Source organism: Leptopilina heterotoma, unplaced genomic scaffold (genome assembly GCF_015476425.1).
Source record: "Leptopilina heterotoma isolate Lh14 unplaced genomic scaffold, ASM1547642v1 Lhet_707, whole genome shotgun sequence".
NCBI classification, from domain to species: Eukaryota; Metazoa; Arthropoda; class Insecta; order Hymenoptera; family Figitidae; genus Leptopilina; species Leptopilina heterotoma.
Window position 1 is genome coordinate 251,461 of NW_025111163.1, and position 20,527 is coordinate 271,987.

General features: G+C 33.7%; 1 protein-coding gene across 3 annotated transcripts; it reads left to right on the forward strand.

Moving 5' to 3' along the window:
• The first annotated feature begins 6,998 nt into the window (after positions 1-6,998).
• Positions 6,999-8,553, forward strand: LOC122510594. Of its 3 annotated transcripts, XM_043625365.1 has the most exons (4): positions 6,999-7,177; positions 7,263-7,430; positions 8,016-8,325; positions 8,413-8,553. In XM_043625365.1, the coding sequence occupies exons 2-4, from the start codon at positions 7,268-7,270 to the stop codon at positions 8,525-8,527; spliced, it is 588 nt and encodes a 195-aa protein (XP_043481300.1). In that variant the 5' UTR covers positions 6,999-7,177; positions 7,263-7,267; the 3' UTR covers positions 8,528-8,553. The 3 variants fall into 3 exon arrangements, with proteins under 3 accessions (XP_043481300.1, XP_043481301.1, XP_043481299.1); XM_043625366.1 differs by having other exon boundaries at positions 6,999-7,934; XM_043625364.1 differs by having other exon boundaries at positions 6,999-7,430.
• The last annotated feature ends 11,974 nt before the right edge of the window (positions 8,554-20,527 follow it).

Below are 20,527 nucleotides of genomic sequence, written 5' to 3' on the forward strand. Positions count from 1 at the left end.
ATCTTAAATTATTAAAAATAGTACATTATGCAACAAGGCTTGGATATATTCAAGTCAAACGTAGGTTACTGTTTTTAACAATTGTTTTGTAATATCAAAAGTTGACTGTAATATTCCTCGCCACCACGGAAATTTTCTGTTACATGTAACGAAAATTTTCTGTTGCTGATAAAGACAAAAACAGTAGGAGAATTAATAAGAAAACAGTTTTAGCAATGTGACAGCGATATGCACATATACGTATATGAGTGCTTTTCTCTCATTCAGTATTTCATATCAGTCTTTAAATATTACAAGACAAGAAAATAATGGAGAATAAATACCGATTTAAATTACTTTAAAAATAGTATCTAGAGTTAGATTTGATAAAAAAAATTCTTTTTTTTTTAATTGTTCAACCTTATTTAATTTTTAATACAGTCTATACTTGTTTAGTCGGATTAATCTTTTGTTTTTTTAAGTACCAAATCGTTACGTTTGTAGTTACGACTGTTAACCTCTATCGATTGAGTTTTTTTTTAGATGAATAAATGACAATCATAAATATTTGAGAAATACAAATTACTGGCCTATAGTATTCAAGTTTTTAAAACTTTAAAACAAAATTTGGAAGAATTATTAAATGTTCTTTTTTTTTATTTATTTAAAATTTTGTTTATTTAAAAGTAATAAGACCATGAAAATTTAATTAAAAGTAAGTCATGTTATAATATATCATACACCAAAACAAGAATATTTATCGCAAAATGTATTTGATAATAATTTATTGCGTGTCTGAGAATCAGTTTAAATATAAATTAACACAGAATTATTTTGTTTTCGCTTCTATTCGTCAAATCTTGAACCATATAATTATACCAAGAGGTAATTTTAAAATTTAACTTGAAAAATTAAAACGGTAGAAAATAGCTTGATTTTGAAACTGATATGGTTTACTTGATTCAACTAAATTAATTGTATAATTTGTTTAAATAACTCAAATCAGAATAATAACTATAAACACTTTCATGTGCATTTCATTATTAAAGTCAGTTTAATTTCTGATGGCTCACTTCAAACTAATATTGTTTTCGGTGGTTTGATACTTTAGTAATCGGTGTTATATTTTACAAAGATTATTTTGATTCTGCTTTCTGCATTTACATGTTTTTTTTTTAAATAAATTACTATTATGCATTATTTGCTATTTCCATTATTTGTAGATTTAGGATAAAAATTTACAAAACCAAAATATTTTAATTAATTCATTTAAATTCGATAAATTTAAGCTTTTTAATCGATCTTCGAATTACTACAAATTCTAACTGCAATATTAAAATTACTTAAAGAAAAATGCAATTTAAAACCTATAACCGTGTTGTAATTGAATATTTAATATTAAGATTGTTTCTTTTTTATCCAATTGAAAAATGCATACACCGAGAGACATCCTTCTCTTAAATATGTAGAACCATATCAAATTCAATATAGCAGCGTTCGAAAGTTCGGAAATCCTAGATTTTTTTTTAATTGATATGGTGCTATTCTAATATTACAAGAATCAAGATTACAATATAATTATTCTAATGAACGGAATGAATGTATTTGACTTTGATATTATAGTTTAAAATATTTCAAAAAGCTCTTCTTAAAATTAAATGATTGATATTTTTTTTTATAAATATTCACATGAAATGTATATATTCATCTAAATTCAAGAATGATAAAATTAAATCAATTCACAGATACACATTTACAGATCATAAAAAATATTTATTATAACTAAAATCATCAAAACAAAGGTTTGGTTTTTAAACTAATTTTGCATTGTATTATATATATATATTTTTTTTGTATTGTCAGAGATTAGTACATTAAAATTAAACTTTTAAATTACAATATTACTAAACAGCATATTAACAGAGATTTCCCCACTTTGAAACGATAGTACACTAAACCTGAAAACGAAAAGTCTCCCAATGTAGTGCATGCAAAATGCGAACAGCAAAGGAAAACCCTCTTAATTACCAATAGGTTAACAAATAAAATGCTCATGATTTTTGTTTATTCGATTTTGTTATAAATAACAAAATTAATTTCTTTTAATAAATGATTATACAAAATTGAAACGTTTTAAGGAGTGTTTAGGTATTCATGGAATTACTTTCTTCTATAAATAATAATGACTCTTCGTTTCAATTTCTCTAATCTATAATATTTTAATTCTGCTTTTGTTTCTGTGTAGAAGTTCTAATTTCTCATATACTATTAACTACTGACATTATTTATAAATTAAGAATAAAATTTGTGAAACAAAATTAAAAATTTTAATCATTGCAAAACTAGATATAAAATTGTTGGTTTGTACGTTTCTTTTAAAGATAAAAGTTTTAAGTAATATTAATAAAAAAAAATTTTTTTTTTACGTTAATAATTTAATTTTACAGTTGAAATTTTTTTTTGTGTGAATAGTTGAATTTCAAAAGGTTTCACATTTAATGCATGTTGAAAATTTAATTCATATGCACAAGGATATCAAAATAAATGTTTAAATATTTAATTAACAAAACTCATTGTGACTTGAAAAATTTTATTTGGAGATTGCAAAAATTATTTATTGAAAAATGTAATTAAGAATGTGAACTTGGTTTAACGTTATAGCCTTAGCTTAATTTTAGTCCATACAGTCTACAATGTTTGTTCGGTGATGTTCCCGCGTGGTCGGTGGTGACTGCCATGCTCGGCGGTGGCCACTGGCAAGTACTTCGCGCGCTCGGTAACGACACGATCGGGAAAATTGGTCGCAAATACCACAGAAATAAACCGATTTTTATCTAGCGAGTACTATATTATTCCTCGGAATCATAGTTTCAACATTTTTCCCTACTCTCGTTTGTCGTCTATCTTTAACGGAAATGCCTCAAAAAGTGACTCTAAAGTTGGGCGCTCCGGAAACGACTTTTTAGGTACCCTGCTAGTAAAAATTTGTTTTTCTTTACCTACTGACTTTTGTTGCTTCAATTAATAAAATAATTCTTTCTTAAACAGAATGCTTTGTTTATACTTAGACAATCTTTTAAATATGAGTGGCAATCATGCGGTCGGCGGCGTTCTCGCGTGGTCGGCGGCCGCTGGCAAGTATTTCGTGCCCTCGGAAACGACACGATCGGGAAAATAGATCGTAAATACCACAAAAATAAACCGATTTTTATTTAGCAAGTACTATATTATTCCTCGGAATCATAGTTTCAACATTTTTCCCTGATTCTCGACTGTCGCGAATTTTCAACGGAAATGCCTCAAAAATGACTCTAAAGTTGGGGCGCTCCGGAAACGACATTTTTGACAGTGAACGTGTGGATACATATTTTAACTATAAAATAGAATAATAATAACTAAAGCAATTATTGTTAGTGATAAAATTTACGTCCTGCGTAAGATTGGCAAAGTCTATAGGTTTACTTTTTCAACCACCGCGCGAAGGCTGTCCGTCAGGCGGCTGCTATGGTCGGCGACTTTCGTTGAGCATTCGTGCGCTCGGCGAATGGTGCTACTGAGAAATTGTTAATAAGTCCCCCAAAATAAAGGCAATTTTTGTTTAGGGCATAGAAAATTGTTCTCTAGAGCCACAGCTACAACTTTTTCTGTATGGTCAATTTTCACAAAAATTGTTGCAAATGCCTCAAAATTGGCTTTAAGGTGGAGCACTCCGAAAATGGACCTTAGTGGTATTAATAGTAAAATTTTGTTTTTCTAAGCCATATCTTTTTTTTTTAATTTATTTTTACTCATTTTTATTTATTTAATAATTATATTACAACACACATCACAAGTTATATAAAAATCAAATTATTAAAATCTTAGTCTGAATTTTCCTTCTCAAAAGAATCCATAAGTAAAGGTCCAGTTGCAATATCTTGTTAACAATTAATTATTTTATCGATTATTTTTCTATTCAAATCATTAAATTTTTATATAACTCTTGATATGTATTGAATTTAAACAAAATTAGTTTTAGAAAAATTCTATTTCCTCATTTTAAAAATTATATTTTGTTCTAATATTATTTTTTTAAAAAGAATTATAAGTAAAATTTGAAAAATAATTATTTGTTTTCGCCTAGTATATTATTGTTGTTTTATGTATAAAGAAAATCATTTTATTATTCAAATTCGAAATCGTCGTTCAACTTTGTTACATTTATTGGTAGGTGGTTACTTCTTTTTGAAATAATATTACATTCCTTTTACCAAAAGTGATTTCCGAAGAAAGGAGATTTTTTTAAAAACATGTTTTTCTGACTGCTTTTATAATTAATTTTATTAATAATTATTTCTGTAAATTTTATATGGAAATTTTTTTCTTTTACTAAAAATTTAGGGGAGAGTAGGCTACATTGAACCAGCGTCAACAGTGAACCACTTCAATTTTCTGAGAAATGACTGAGTGAAATTTTTTCATATTTAATATATAAGTTAGTTTTACTGAAACAAACTATGTCCAAAAATTTCGGGCACGTAGGTTTATTATTTACAAAGAAAAACTAAAAAAACTGTTTTTCACGTACAAAACAAAAAATTTGGTGGAATTATAATGACGTTTTTTTATTGAAATAAGTTTTAAAAATTAGTAAACTTGCGATTTATTTCGCTTAGGGTGTCAACTTCAATATTCCGATGTGATAAAGAACTTTAAATCTTACACAAATTTATTATAAACAATTTTTGTTGTGAATGTCATGTGAATACAGTGAGTGCGGCATCATTGAACCACCCGAAAAAGCAAAGAATTTTCAATTTTAAGAGTTGTAAAATTGTCTGCTCTACTAATTAGTAAGAAAAATACTGGAAGACATGCTTTCATCACAATTGTGAACGAGATAAACTCAAACTGTCACTTTACCTACCTAACCTGACATTAAAATACATTAATCTCCTATATTTACAAGTAATAACAATTAAATAACAATTTTCTATTTTTTTGAGTGGAAAATAAGATTTTTTACAATGTGTAAGTGGAAATATTATTTTTGAAGTAAATTGTAGTGTTTTATTAGAGGTGGTTCAATGTAGACACACATCCTTCAAAATATGAAAAGTGTGACTTGTTAGAAAAAAATTTAATTTAATTATTTAATCATAATAATTTGTGTTTGTAACGTGTGTATTAACTAAAGGAGTACTTCAGCTTAATTTTGATACAAAAACCTGATCGAAATTAGTAAAATTTTATTAGTTCTTGGACTTTATAAAATACCCGGTTCAATGTAGCCTACCCTCCCCTATGTTATTTATTTTTTCGAATTTACAAGCTTGAAATTAAAAGAGGTTATTGTTTGACGTTAGCCTAATTTTAACATTACACCAAACAATTAATTAGAGTTCTCCTAAGCTGTTCACAAATAAGCAGAACAAGTTCTTATAAAACATTAAATTCAATATAATAAAAATTGAGCCATAAAAATTTTTTTTTTATGAAAAAGAAAATGTTTATAGTTAATAATGACACAGTATAATAAATACGATGAATTAATAAAATTGAGAGTTTCAGAATTTTGGAAGTAATATTTTATAGTATAAGGAACTAGTAAATTTAGAAACATAAATAGTTCCAGAAAAGTAAAAGGGCAAGGTATGTTACGACCCGAGCTAAGGGTTAGTTTAATTACTAATTAATTAGTAAAATGGAGACAAGTTGCTGATTAGTCAAGTTGGTAAGACCTGACATTTATTTTTAGTGTGAATTCGTTTTGACTTTGAAAGAACTACGGGTTCTCGTTAAATAAACATATGCATATTCCCTTTTTATAACGTTTATTCATTAAACAATTTGAAGGTTAACAGAATTAATCTTACTTACGATTTTGAAGTTTGGCGATAATGAAATTACAGAATGAGCGGCAACCAGTTATGCGTTGTTGCGTTACAGGTTACAGGATTTTATGAGCTTTTCAGTTCGTTTCTTTTGACACTTTTAAGCACAAAAGAACAACTATTTGAACAATTATTTAACAACTCTAAGTGTTCTCTCACACACTGTACCTTAATACAAAAGAAAACTTGTTTTCTTAGTGTTTTGGAAAGAACTTGCACTAGTTTTATAAAATTAGAAAGAGAATATTAAATTGAATTGTTATACGACGAAAGTGTTATTAGTATTTCAATTAGTGCGATTTATTCCCTTACTAAAAGAACAAGTCTTCTTTAACACTGAATTTACTACTCAATTTCACGATCGAAGGGCCGACTCAACGATACCGTTCGGGCAGAAACACACCGGAATATTTGACATCTTGACTGTAGAAAACAGGGGTTTATATAGTAGCTAATAGACTACTTGATTGGGGATGAGACGGTCAAAAAGCACGTTCCTGTGCTAAAATGTAGAAGTCACGTACCCACGCTAAAATGTATAAGTCACGTACATTTGCTAAAATGTAGAAAACACGTACGAGTTGGATCATCAATTATTCGATCATAGACAAGTAATATGACACTCGCTTTTATAATAATTTGTTTAAACATCTATATACTTAGTCATCTTTACATGCGCTCATAATTTTAAATCTAAGACTCTAGTGTCCAATTTAAGAAACTTCTTGTGCATACATTATTTGTCTTGCTTATGATAAGCAAGCGACAGTCGATTAATTACCATGGGTGTAGATAATGAATCGACCGCCGCCCACACAACACACATCTCTAGATCACGGTCGATCATTACATCAATTGTCTTAGATGGTAACTCGTTTTCGCAACTTACTAATTTATCTTGCAGGACTTCCATACTCATAGAATATACATATATATACACATATATATATATATATTTATATATATCTATATATAGATATACATGCATTGAAATTACACATACACATGTTTACTTATATTCATAATTTAGTTTTATTATGAATATAATTATAAATATAAATAATTAACTCATAATTTAATTTATATTTTATGTTATCATAATTATAACTTATTTGATTAAATAATAATAAAGTTATATCTCGGGATGTAACAGTCCTCCCTCCTTAGATTATTTATTGTCCCAATAAATTTTGTTTTTAACAGGAGCATGAAATATGAGTCTTAATCAAATTAGTGTGATATTTTTGTGTCTATGAAGGAGTGTAAAAGAGCTTGTGTAATGTTTTGTCTAGAGACGCGCTATGTAACTTATCTGTTCTTCTGAGGTAAGTAATTTTTGATCCTTTTGAACTTTGAAATCTTCCTTCATGTGTGGAATTTTTGTTGTTGTCATCATTTTTGATCACGTAGTCATCATGTCGGACCTCGAGAAGTGGTTTGACTTTGTGTGTCCATTAGTTTGTACTTGCATCTTCATCATGAGTGACCGTTGCTCTTCATCAGCTTCGACAATTATTTATGAAGATCATAAGGAAAGGGCAGTGTCAAGCAGCATGCCTTCTACTTCTTTTGTTCAAGGTGAGTAATCATTATTTGATAGGTGTAGTGACAGTTTGATAAGATGACAAGTGATAACTCTGTAGACATTATTGATTTAATAAATGATAATTCTGCAAGTGGTGCACAATTTGATGAATCCATTTTAGAATTTGATTTATCAGTTTTTAAAAATCCTTCGACTGAATCATCAGTTTCTGTAAATAACGTAGTTTGTGATACTTCTTCTGTTTCAAAATTAGTTAATCTTTCTCGTAGATTACGTCGTGTAGAAGAATTTCTAGGGATTTTTCATTTAGCTTTTTGGAAAGTAAAATCTGTTGATGCAGTAAAAACAATATTTACTATTTGTCGCGAACGTTTAAATTTAAGTGTCAAGGAAACTGATTTTGAAGTGATTCAGTCCTTAGAGCCTCGACGTGGTGGTGTTTTATTGAAATTATCGTCTTCAGTTTTAAGAGATACAATTTTGTCAAAAGAACATGAATTCTTACGAGAAGGTTTTCGTGTTGCCGTTGATTAATTGTGAATATTACACTTTACGATGATGACATAACATTTGCTAATTAGTAATTGTGTTATAATTTCTTTTTCGTTATATTTCAGATGAAAATAAGGATGGTGTTTTGGATAAAAATCCGCAGTTACAGGAATTTTTGAATAAGATCATGAACTTAACTGTGTCGATAATTCATGATCTACAGTTGAGTGAGAGTATTTACAGAAGAATGGAAGAGAAGCCAAAGAGGGGTCGTCCTCCTAAGGGATCGAATCATATTGCTGCTCCTGAGTTGAAAGAGATACGAAAGGATCAACTATTACGTCTCAGAGCTAATTCGATTCGAGAATCTCATGAACTATATAGATCAATTGCAATTTTTGCGGAAACTCCAAATGTTCCTCAGGATAATGAAAGGTAATTTTACTTTTGTTGTTTGTATTATCAAATTATAGTTTTTGTTTTTGTTCCCATTAATTTTTCTTAATCAAATTCTATTTTTAGTGTAGAGAATGAACGCCGCACTGGATGTTCTTGTGAGCTTGCGAGGCAACACTGCATTTGTTGTTTAACGATTCTGGATGCCTATCATTTTGAAGAGGGTGCTAATTCTCAATGATTTGTTTGAATTTACTTTTGTTTTGGGGTTTCTCCTTTTTTTTTTTTTTTTTGATATAATAATAATTATTGAGACAATAACAAAATTTAATTATTGTAAAATTTATAATGAATGTAATTGTAAACAATTATTTAATAAACAATTTATCATTACCCGTTGTTTCTTTCAATTGTTACTATTATATAAAAATTATTATTATTATTTATTTATTGATTTTTTTTTTTTTTTGTTTTTTTTTTTGTTATAAATTAACGTAATTTGTAGATCTTGATAACATAAAATACAAATTTGAATTTTATCGCTTAATTTAAGTTGGATATATAGTCTCTTGTATAAGTTTCATATATCGTGACAATAGTTGAGTCAGCTTTTAGTTCGCTTCATTGATTTTGAAACGTAGCGCTGCGGATGTTTTGAGAGTTAAGATTATTATTGATACACAAGTAAGGAGACATTCGAATGGCGTGCAAGGTCGGTGCGCGTACAGGGTGCGCCGTAACGACGCGGACATAAGGAGAGACAGAGAGTACATGTCGTATGATCTCGCGCTACAGAGTCGATGCTGCGATCGATGTACGGGTGACGTCACAACAGACGGCGCGTACACAGTAGAACGTCTCGTTGTTGAATAGTCGGAGAGAGAGACAGAGTATGCACGTCGCCTCGTGTCTCGCGCTACACGGTCGATACTGTGGTCGATGCACGGGTGACGTCAGGGCGGTGTGTAACATTAAGCTCTGTGCATGGTTGCAATTATTTATATATTTTTTGAAATTTTTGTGGGCAATCCTCCTTCCTTAAAATGACCGTTGTCCTCAATGGTTGACTAAACATGGGATTGGTTGTTTGATCGACGTCGTCGCATAGATATTACTTTATAGCAAATATATAGATTTTTAATAACTATTATTGCTAGTAACAATAGTAATAATTTAAATGCGACGGAAATGTAGTCCATTGCTTCTGAGATGGATCCAAGGATGGGAATATTCATCTGTGAAGTGAATTTTGCAATTAATATTTTGTATTTTTAAGTGATATTATATAGGGAATTTTGATTTTAAATTTTCTAGGGATTTTTAATGTTTATAGTTATATATTGATTTAAAGTATTTATTTGTTATTTATTTTGGATTTTACTGTTAATTATTGTTATTGTGATGTAATTTGTGGTATATTTATTATTAGTGGGTATTATCGATTAAGATCTCGAACAACGATATATCGATCGATATTATTTTTCGAGTTTCATAATAAAATTAATGTTTTTATCAATAGACTGTATTGACTATCGATTATTAATTTATTTTATTATTATTTACCTTATTTTAATGATATTTATTGAAAACTTTAAAAATAAAGAGGAAAGAAGAAGGCGACCTCCAAATCCCCTTCCTTCTTTTTCTCTCGTCTTTCTTTTTGTTTCCTTTTTATTTATAATAATTTAATCAATACAGTATATTTGTTATGTGATTACTAGTTTAATATATATATATATATATATATATATATATATATATATAATGTGAGTAATATATTTTATTGGCTATTATAGTTTTGTTTCTTATTTGTTTATAATAATATGAATACCTTATTATTATTTAATTTATATGTTAGCTTAATTTTTAATTATTTTTCATATTATTATTTATTTAGATATATATATATATACACACATTTATGGATTATTGGTAATATTATATTAGAGTTAAATTGCCATTCCGTGTCGTGATTTTTATGTTAAAAAAAGGCTTCTGGGGAATCCCAGTTTTCAGTAATAATTTGGGTGTTGTTTGGATTATCTATAGGTGTTCCTGGGATTTCCCAGAATTCGTCGATGTTAGGGGTGTTTTTATTGTCTGTAGGCAACAATTTTTTATTTCTTATTGGTCCCGTGCATCGAATTTTTGTGTGCCCCCTTAGAAAGCAAAACTCGCAGCAGTTAGTCCATTTATGAAGTTTAAGTTTTAACTTAGTAGGGTCTTCTGGTGTCATAACGTATGTCGGTCTTTGGTGATACGGTTCTTTTTCTTGTTCAGAAAAGTAATAAGTGTCGTCTAATAACTTTAAAATTTGTCTAGCAGTAGTGTGTTCTCCATCTTTTATCTTTCTTTCGTTTCTAGACCTAGCAACAAAAACATTATCATGATTTGTGTCTTTCACAGTGCATTTAATATTATATCGCCTATTGTTTGGGGGTCCAGATACGGATTCTACTGTATAAATCGGTTTTGTTAAATCGTATTCTGCTGTAAACTCTTCTAAAATTCCTTTTGGAAATTCAATCGAGTCGATGTTTCCTTTTGGAAATATGTTTTCATGGATGAGTTCTCCATTTAATGGAGGTGTTTTGAGGACCATTTCAGCCATCTAAAAACATAAAGTTGTGTTATTATACTTATTCGTAAGCAAGTTTTAGTTTGTCTATATGTTTTTGAAACCTTTGACCTTCATTTGTAATTAAAATTGCGGTATGTTTGTCTAAAATATCGACGATTTCGTATGGCCCGTGATAATAAGGTTCAAATTTGTTTTTCTTAACTTCTCTAAGGACATAAGCTTTATCTCCTACTCTTCCTAAAAAGGGCTTTACCTTTTTGTCGTAATTTTGTTTAGATTTATGCTTAGATTGTATGAGGTTTTTCGCGGCCAATGTTTTTATTTCTGTTAGTCTCGATATTAATTCTACTAAGTAGGAACCGTAAGTTTCGAGTTTTTCTTCTGAAGGAAATGAACTAGGGGTTCGCGCTGTTTTTCCGAAAATTAATTCGAAAGGAGTGAAATTCGTTGCTTCATGAACAGATGTGTTATAAGCAAACATACAAAAGGGTAATAATTTGTCCCAATCGTCGTAGTTTTCAGAATATTGTTTTAGAAAATCTACAAGGACTATATGGCTTCTTTCTAAGCTGCCGTTTGTTTGAGGTCTGTATCCTGAAGTTGTAACTTGTTGAACTCCAAAGATTTTAGATAGTTTTCTCATGAGTTTACTTATAAATCCTCCTCCTTTATCAGTTAAAATCGTCTTAGGGGCTCCATATTTGGAGTATAATTCTGCAGCTACAGCATGTGCTATTGTTGTAGTTAAAACATCAGGGATTGCTACTGCAATGCAATATTTCGATAAATGGTCTTGCATGGTAAGTATATGGCAATTACCATCAGGAGTTGTAGGAAGTTTTCCTACTGTATCCAAGGATACTTTGTCAAAGGCGTCCAGTGGAGTGTCCGTAATTAGCATTGGCTCTCTTGTTTTTACTCGAACAAGTTTTTGTTCTTGACAAGTTGGACATTTTCTTATGAATTCAGTTACTTGGTTCTTGAGTCCAGTCCAGAAGAACTTTTCACGTATTCTTCGATAGGTTTTTGTCACTCCTTTATGTCCTCCTATTTTGCTGTTATGGTATTCTTTAATTATTTCCTCTCGAATTTCTTCTTTTGGAATTGTAGCTTGACCATAACATATAGTGACTTTTATGGCGCTATTTTGGAAAATTGTATCTAATATTTGTAAAAATTCTCCTTTTATTAATTCGTCAGTCAGGTCATTTCTTCTGGAAATTCTAATCTCCTTTAAATTTTCGTTTTGAAGAATGGTTTTTAGTTTTTGTAATACATCAAGGACATCCTTCTTTATTAATGGATCAAAATGGTTGTGTTTCACTATTAAAGTGTAAATATTATACTGTCCTCGAGGAGTAATTAATATTTGTCCTTTTTGTGGGTTTTTTAATTTTATTTCTTGAGGATCAATTGCTCCGATGTCAATGAGTAATCTTCCTACAGGAGTTATAAATTCGCAATCGGCAGACAGGAAATGAGCGTAATTATTTCGATAGTAGGTTAGATTTTCTCTACAACTGTTTACGTTCGATGTTAAGGATTCTTTTATTTTGTATTTTATTTTTTGAATTTCTGGTGGAATGCTATCAATGGAAGTTTCTAATTTTGATCTAATTGTTGTTTGGTTTTTTAGTGGTTCGTTATCTGATGATTGGTTTTCTTCATCTGCTTCTTCAGATTCAGATGTTTCTTCTTGTATTGTGGGATGTTTGAAGGGTGTTGATATTGCAAGAGGTTGATTAAAGCTTAAGGGTGTTATGGATCTTCTAGTTTGATCTGCAAAAGTTACATTTTTTCCTTTATTAACATCCTCCATGATTTGTTTCTTTTTACTTATATTGTCATTTTCAATATTTTGAATCATGTCGGTTAATTCCTGTATGTCTTTATGAGCACCTTTTAGAATTTCGTTTAACTTTTCTGCAAAATCTGAATGACTTCCAGGTATATATTCGTTTGCTGCTTCATGAATTTCAGGGTCATCATTTCCAACAGAGACATTAAGCCAATCTCTAGGTGCTACTTCTTTTTCCGTTAACCAATCTTCATGTTGAGCCATTGATTCATCAAATTGGGCTATTGATTTTTCTAATTCTTTTGCTATTTCTTTCCTTGTTTTTGGAATTTGTTGTTCTTCTTCTTCTTCTGAACTATCTTCGCTTCCACTTAAAGGTGGGCTAACTATTTTCACTATTTCTTTACTCGTTGTTGGTTCTGTAATAAATTCATATTGTTCGAAAGGTGCAGTCGGGGGTGCGCTTTTTGGTGCATATGGGTCATAAAGCGGTGTAGGTATGACCAAAGTAGGTAGAACACTTGTGCTCTTTTTACGTATAGGTGGTTGTTCTCTCTCATCGGAATCAGAGCTTGAGGACTCATCTTTCGTGAGTTGTGTTTTTAAAGGTCGGGGTTGTAGTTTATTTCGTTGAGCGACGCGTTGTGCAATAGTACTTTTTTCTAATAATTTTGTATTTGTGGCTATTTTCTTTGTAGGTTTCATAATGCTTTTAATTTTAGTTGGTTGTTTGAGAGTTCTTTCTTTTTGTGTTGAAGTACTAGCAACTCCGGAACTTGTGGATGGGGCTGCAGGTTTAGAATTCGTAGATTGTCTTGTGTTTACAAGGATTCGTGCTTGTTTTATTGTATTTGATTCTTCCACTGTAGTTTCAATGGGATTTCTTGATAGGGCATCTGCATTATGATTTAATTTTCCTGGTTTATATTTAAATTCGTATTCGTAATCTCTTAGTTTTAATCTCCAACGAACTAGTCTTTGTCCGGGGTCTTTAATTGAGTCAATCCATTTTAGGGGTTCGTGGTCGCTAACTAGTGTAAACTTTTTACCGTAAATATATGGTCTAAAATGGTTAACCGCGTAAAGAACGGCTAAACATTCTTTTTCAGTAGTGGAATAATTTTGTTCGGGAGCATTTAAAACTCTTGAAAGGTATGCTATTGGTAGATCGATGCCATCCTTGTCTTGGCTTAAAACAGCGCCTATTGCGAAATCTGATGCGTCTGTTGTTATTGTGAACATTTTATTGTAATCAGGATACTGAAGTATAGGGCTCTTACATAACATTAATCTAAGTTCTTTAAAACTTTTATCTTCTTCTGGTCCCCATTCGAATTTTACGTTCTTTTTCAATAGATTTGAAAGTGGTTTTGCCTTTGCAGAGAAGTCTTTTATGAATCTTCGATAATAACCTGCAAGACCTAGAAATTGTTTTACATTTCTGGGTGTCTTTGGTGTTGGAAATTGCTCTACTGCTTCTATCTTTTTAGGATTGGGTTTTACACCATCGCTACTAATTATGTGTCCTAAATATGCTACTTCTCTACATAGGAATTCGCATTTCTCAGGTTGCAATGTTAAATTTGCGCCTTTTAGCCTTTCTAATAATCGTTTTACTTTTGTACCATGTTCTTTTAAATTTTCAGCATAAATTACTATATCGTCTAGGTAAACAAATAATTCTACACCCTGTAAACCTAGTAATACTTGGTCCATTAATCTTTGAAATGTTGCTGGGGAATTTTTTAATCCCATCGGCATTCGTACGTATTCGTAATGTCCATGTACTGTTGAAAATGCTGTTTTTTGTCTATCTTCAGGATCTAGTTCTATTTGATGAAATCCACTTGCTAAATCAAAGACTGAGAAATACTGAGCTTGGCCCAAGGAATCGATTACACTTGTAATATGAGGCAAGGGGTAAAAGTCTCCTACTGTCTTATCATTAAGGGCTCTGAAATCTATGACTATTCTCCATTTTTTCTTTCCCGTAGCATCGATTTTCTTGGGTATGATGAGTAATGGTGAATTGTAAGGTGAAGCAGAAGGTTTTATTGCTCCTTCTGAATTCATTCGATCGATGACCTTGTCTATTTCTTCTTTTTGTGCAGGAGAGAATCTATAAGGTCTGGTATGAATTGGAATTTCGTCTACAGTTATAATTTTGTGTTGTACTTTATTGGTTGGTCTTAAAGGTTCTCCTGTTAAGTGAAAACTTTCAGGAAATTCTCGTACTATATCTTTAACATGTTCTTGTTCTTCCTCGTTTAAATGATCTAGTCTTAATTTATCGATAATTGATGAAATTCGATCTATTGGTTCTTCATATTCTTCATCTGATGAGTCTTCATCTATTTCTTCGCCTGGCAATGGATAATATTCGAAAGGTATGAGTTCTTGGGGTGGAACATCTATTTCCACGTCCTCTACTGTGGTATTTATTGCAAAAATGTGGCACAATCCATTATTGTTGCTTACTATGCCTTCTCCTATTATTAGACCTTCTTCTGTTTTTATTAATGGTAAATAACCTTCTTTTACTTCTTTATTTGATACTTCTATTGGTATTACTTGTCGGCCTCTGGCTTTAATGGTTAATCCTCTTCTTTTGTTTTCTTTGTTTTCCACTAGATTTTCTCTACACATGATTGATTCAACGTCTTGAAAAAATATGGGGTTTACTGGATTTGTGTGAGTAACGATAGAATTATGCCAAAAGGAAATTTCGGCCTTTTCTTGTCGAAGATATTCTCGTCCTAATATACCATCAGAATGTAAAGGAAAATCGGAAGACACTACTTGAAAGGTAATAGGGTTTTTATTTACATTAACTTGAACTGTTCCAAGTGTGGGTATTTTTACAGGGGCTATTCCTTTAAGTTGAATGGCTTCGTTTATTGTTACGTTCAATTCCGGTTGTAAAATATCCAACTTTATTAAATTTACGTCGGCACCGGTGTCTACTAATAATGATGCCTTTGAATTTAAGAAATCCGGGGATTTTAAGATTATTACTGGGGATTCTTTGCTGCATTGTGTTTGCAGGATTGTTCTTGTTTTTGTAGTATCCTCACAGTTGCTTGACGCTCTTGTTTTTCCTGACTCGTCGTCGCGTCTGTCCGTCGAGCTGGATAAAAGTTTAAATGTTTCTCATTAGATGGGGCTGGTGATTGAGCGCGTGGGGGCGTTTTAGAGCCTCCATATGAGTTATTGCTATGTCCATCCGATCTTTGTGGTTGTTGATAAAAATGATAAGGATTATAAGGCATAAAAGGTGGTTGATTAATTTGAGTAGGATAGTAAGGATAAGGTGGATAATATCCAGCAATTGGTTGTTGAGGTTGAGGCAAAACAGGTTGTTTTAAAATACCTATAGGAGTAGGAGAATGAGAACGTGGTTTCATAGGTTCCTCTTCAGGGTTGAAACGTACTCTAGGGCTGGGACTCCTATTTCTTACCTCAAAATTAGTGTTATAATTCTTATTTTCGCTCGGCTGCTGATATCTTGAGACGTGATAAGCATGATTGTAGTTATCTGTTTGATGTTGGTGTCTAATTTCGTATTGTAATGCGATGTCTACCGCATCACTTAATTTGTCGCTTTTACGGGCTTCTATTAAGCTAGAAATTGCATCAGGAACAATTAATTGCTCACAATTAATTTTTAGCTCAATTAATGAACTATGCTCGACTCTTTAACAACCCGACAAACAACAACACCTCTGAGACGCTCTCAATCGTCAGAGGAAATTCTGCCTGAACAATTTGGCAAGCAGAAATGCCAACGACGAGAAACGACTGGCACAACACTGGCTCGATACTGACTCACCCAAAGACGCTTCTCGATCTCTCTCTTTCTGGCTTCTCGGCGGCTGTTTTCCTCGGGGATAAATTAGGGAATAATCCAAAAGAAAACAACTTCACTTCTTTACACACTCTTTATTAATCCCTTTTTTCGGCACGACACTCTAATTCTTTTACACACTCAAATTTTGACAAACTCACGACACACTTTCTCGACAAATCTCTGAATACACTACTCTTTCTACACATCTCGTAGAACAACACTGCTACAAATCTCGTAGGTCACTGACTGCCAAAATGTCGGCGAAAACTAATGACACCTGTTTCTGGCTTTTCTCCACACGTGCTCGTCTTCTTCAACTCTTCTTCTCTCTCGTTCCACTGGCTCTCCTCTCTCTGTCTCTTTCTAACCATCAGCGGCTCTGCCCTCTAGCACTTTCTCTCCTACTAACTAGCCGCGCGACACACATTCACCACTGATAGTGGGTCACACGGCAGTTCCGACTTTATAAATTACCATACCAATTAACGATCACGGTTCAGGGATAATTCCGACAGATGACATGACGATTCAGAATTTCGACAAAATAAAGAACGAAAATTCACATCGTCACAATCCCCTCCCCATGACCGGTACTACTCCCAGTAGGACCGTCATTACCAATGACTAACTACTGTCCGATGTCAATTGAACTTTTTTTTTTATCCTATTTTACTTCACTATACTCACGGCTGTCCTCTCTTTCTTTATGGCACACGGCTCACGAAACTCGGCTCTCCTCTCTACCTCACACGGCTTTCGGCTCTCCTCTCTACTATACTCGGCTCACGTAATTCGGCTCTCGTCTCTACGACACTCGGCTCACGAAATTCGGCTCTTCTCTCTACTATATTCGGCTCACGTAATTCGGCTCTCCTCTCTACTATACTTGGCTTACAAAACTCAGCTCTCCTCTCAAATTTTCTGACTTCAATGCTATCTAACATCTCTGATCTCAATGAAAAAAAAATTTTTTTTTCTTAGGGTTGGGTCAGCTGTGACTCTCACAGCTTCTCCCCTCCCCTGGACTATAGGTACTGGGATCACATCCGTACCTTTAGTCCCACACTCGCTAGCATTGCCTTCAACTACACTTTGACAGAGTAAGCTCTCTTTACTCGGTCGGTTCTGGCACAACTCTCACACAGTTCTCTTTCTCGGCTCTTCTTCTGCCGCTGTCGTGGCCCAAGTGTACAAGGCATCTCTATGCCCTCCAGGCACCGCTGTCCAAGACTGTCCGTATTGCCACACAATTCTGGCAGCTCAAGAAGTTTATTCCGGGTGTTTTGCACACTAGGCATGACTCTACTTGAGTTAGCCTCAGGGGGCATTGTTTAGCGTAATGGCCCTGTTGCTGACATTGAAAACAGATCCTCCTGGGACAATCTCTGGCCCGATGTCCTATAGATTGACACTGAAAACAAACTCCCATAAATTGCTTTGTTGCCGTTTGTGAACCATTTTGTTCTACATTTAGCAAACCAATTGGTTTGGCTCCTCCTGACACATTTCCTGCATACATGGCTAGGAATGCAATTTGCATAGGTCCTGGCAAGATTTGTGGTGGGGGTGAACTGGCTACTTGACTCTGCACTGCTGATTTCTGGGCTGTTGTCATAAGTGTCATGGCATCTACACATACACTGTCTGGCTTCTCTTTTATCCTGGCCTCGTTCGTCTCTTTGCTCTCCTTAGTAGAGTGGTCACTACCACTCGACTCCGACTCCTCCTCTGACGTCGCTGCTTCTGATCTCACCGTTTTCTTGAATCGGCTTTCCTTCACGGCTGCTGCAGGAAAACGCATCTTCTCTTTAGGTGGAGGGGGGTGTACCTCTCGTCTAGGTCTTTGGCTTTTTCGAAGTTCCGTAGAATTTTATCCATCTGGCTGAGAGAATCAAAATATAAGCGGTCCAATTGTCGTCTATATTCCGGCGTAAGTCCTTTGTAGGCGATTTTAGCTTGTTGTTTCTTGTCAAGGGGGCGCTTCATGTGTCCTAAGATTAACCTGAAGCAGGTCAAGTATGGAGATATTTTCTCTCCTTTCCCTTGTGTCCTGGCCCTCAGCTCATCAATCACTTCTTCGTCGTCTACTGTCACCAGATATTCATTCTTGAACGCCCTCTTGAATGATTTCCACGACCTTATCTCTTGGCGGAGACATCTGAACCAACTACTGGCACTTTTCTGCAAGATGATTGGCAGTGCTTGCAATATTTCTTGATCAGAAAATTCCGACCAAGCCTTACAGTCTTCCAAGCGCTCCAAGAATTCTTCGGCACTGTCGTCATCACCAAAGAATTTTAAGTCCCAGTCCTTTAGTGTTTTAATCACCTTGGACCTTCGGCCGGACTTAATTTCTTTGTTTTTCCCCCTACTACTCTGGCATTGACTCAGATCACTCTCAGATTCTGACTCACTTCTAGAGTCATCTAAAATTGATCTCCGGCTTTCCCACTCATTTCTCTTCGGTCTATCGACCCTCTTGTTCTCTCTTTGGCACTCTCTACTCACTCTATCACTAACGCTAAGTCTCTCGCTGTCACTACTTCCTTCATTGCTCTCGTCCTCTCTTCCTCTATTCAGTCTGGTTTCTCTCTCCCTTTTTCTCTGTCCTTCTTCTCTAATCTTACCCAATTTCCTAACATGATCTCTTTTTCTTCCCCCTCTACTACACACACTTCTCTCAGTCTCTCTTCTCACTGGCTCTCCTATCGGCTCTCCATTTCGTGGCACTCTTTGTTGCGTTACACTGTCTTCATTCCCACTACTTCGGCTTGACTGGCTTCTAGGGGCGGGTGTGGGCCTCACTCTATCATTTGTGTGATGTGAGTGTGAGGTCTCGGCTACAGGAGTTTCTGTATGTGGGGACAAGATACGCGATTGTTGGTGATGGGTCAATTGGTACCCGTCACCAATCTCGGCCCTACATTGGCTTTGTTGCAACTCCCACCCCCCTACAGAATACTGGTGATCTATCTTCTCGGCATACTTCATGAGTCTTCTTATTTCTGGCGACAAACCCAACCGCGCGACTGAATCACGCAGGCTCTGAACATTTGGAGCCATTGTGGCTGACGTGATGGTGTGAGGCGATGTCATGACAGTGCTCGTTGTCATACTAAATTGAGCACTGGTAGTGGTGCGAGAAACTGTCGTCATACTGGCTGTTGACATGACTGGTGGTGGGGGTGTGTAATTTGGTGTGGACATAACGTTGGTCGGACTAGGTCTACTGTACGGTGTTCCAATTTCCGTTTTACTTTCCCCACTCCCAAGAGTTTTCCTGTTACAAATACGCTCAAAAATCTGGCTCGCCCCACTGTCCGATTCCTCGTCATCTGCCGATGACATCTGATCACCTCTACGATAATTGACAATTAGAAATTTATCAATTTCTGGCTCTGGGAAGGCTTCCACTACAAAGATTTTATCAGAATTTCCGAGATCATATCTGTCACTAAATGGCACGTAGCTACCGTCGATTTGGGCCACTTTTCCTGGCGCGCGCAAACTTTCTCTTGACAGCTGAAATTCAAATATCCCGGCGCGTCGTTTCTCTCGACCGTCCGGCGCACTACTTACAGTCACGTGACTAATCCGAATTTTATTTCCGGTCTAACATGTGCTTGGCATGAAATTTTAAGAAAATTTTTGTTTTTGCACAAGTTTGTTGGGAATTTTACTCTGAATTTTCTCACGAAACTGGCTTTCGGCAAAAAAAATTGTAATTTGTTGATTTAAATTTTTATCACAGCAGGAATTTTTACAGTCACAAAAAAAATTTTTAAATTCAATGGCAAAGGAACTCTACAATTTTATTTTACACAAATTTTGGCAGTAATTCACTCATAATTTATGAATGAAATAAATTCTGGCATCTGGCAAATGAATTTTTGAAAATTCTGTCAGCTGGTAACATACAATTTTTATGTCTGGCGTTAGCAACAGAAAATTTAAAATTCTGGCAACATATACAGTTTTCTGACACTAGCAAGTAACAAAATTTGAATCTTCTGGC

Bases quoted from the DNA above. Each gene is read 5' to 3' on its own strand.
- LOC122510594 (XM_043625364.1), top strand. From the start codon at position 7,220: ATGTGTGGAATTTTTGTTGTTGTCATCATTTTTGATCACGTAGTCATC. The intron at 7,431-8,015 runs GTGAGTAATCAT...GTTATATTTCAG, and splicing joins TTCTACTTCTTTTGTTCAAG to ATGAAAATAAGGATGGTGTT. The intron at 8,326-8,412 runs GTAATTTTACTT...TTCTATTTTTAG, and splicing joins GTTCCTCAGGATAATGAAAG to TGTAGAGAATGAACGCCGCA.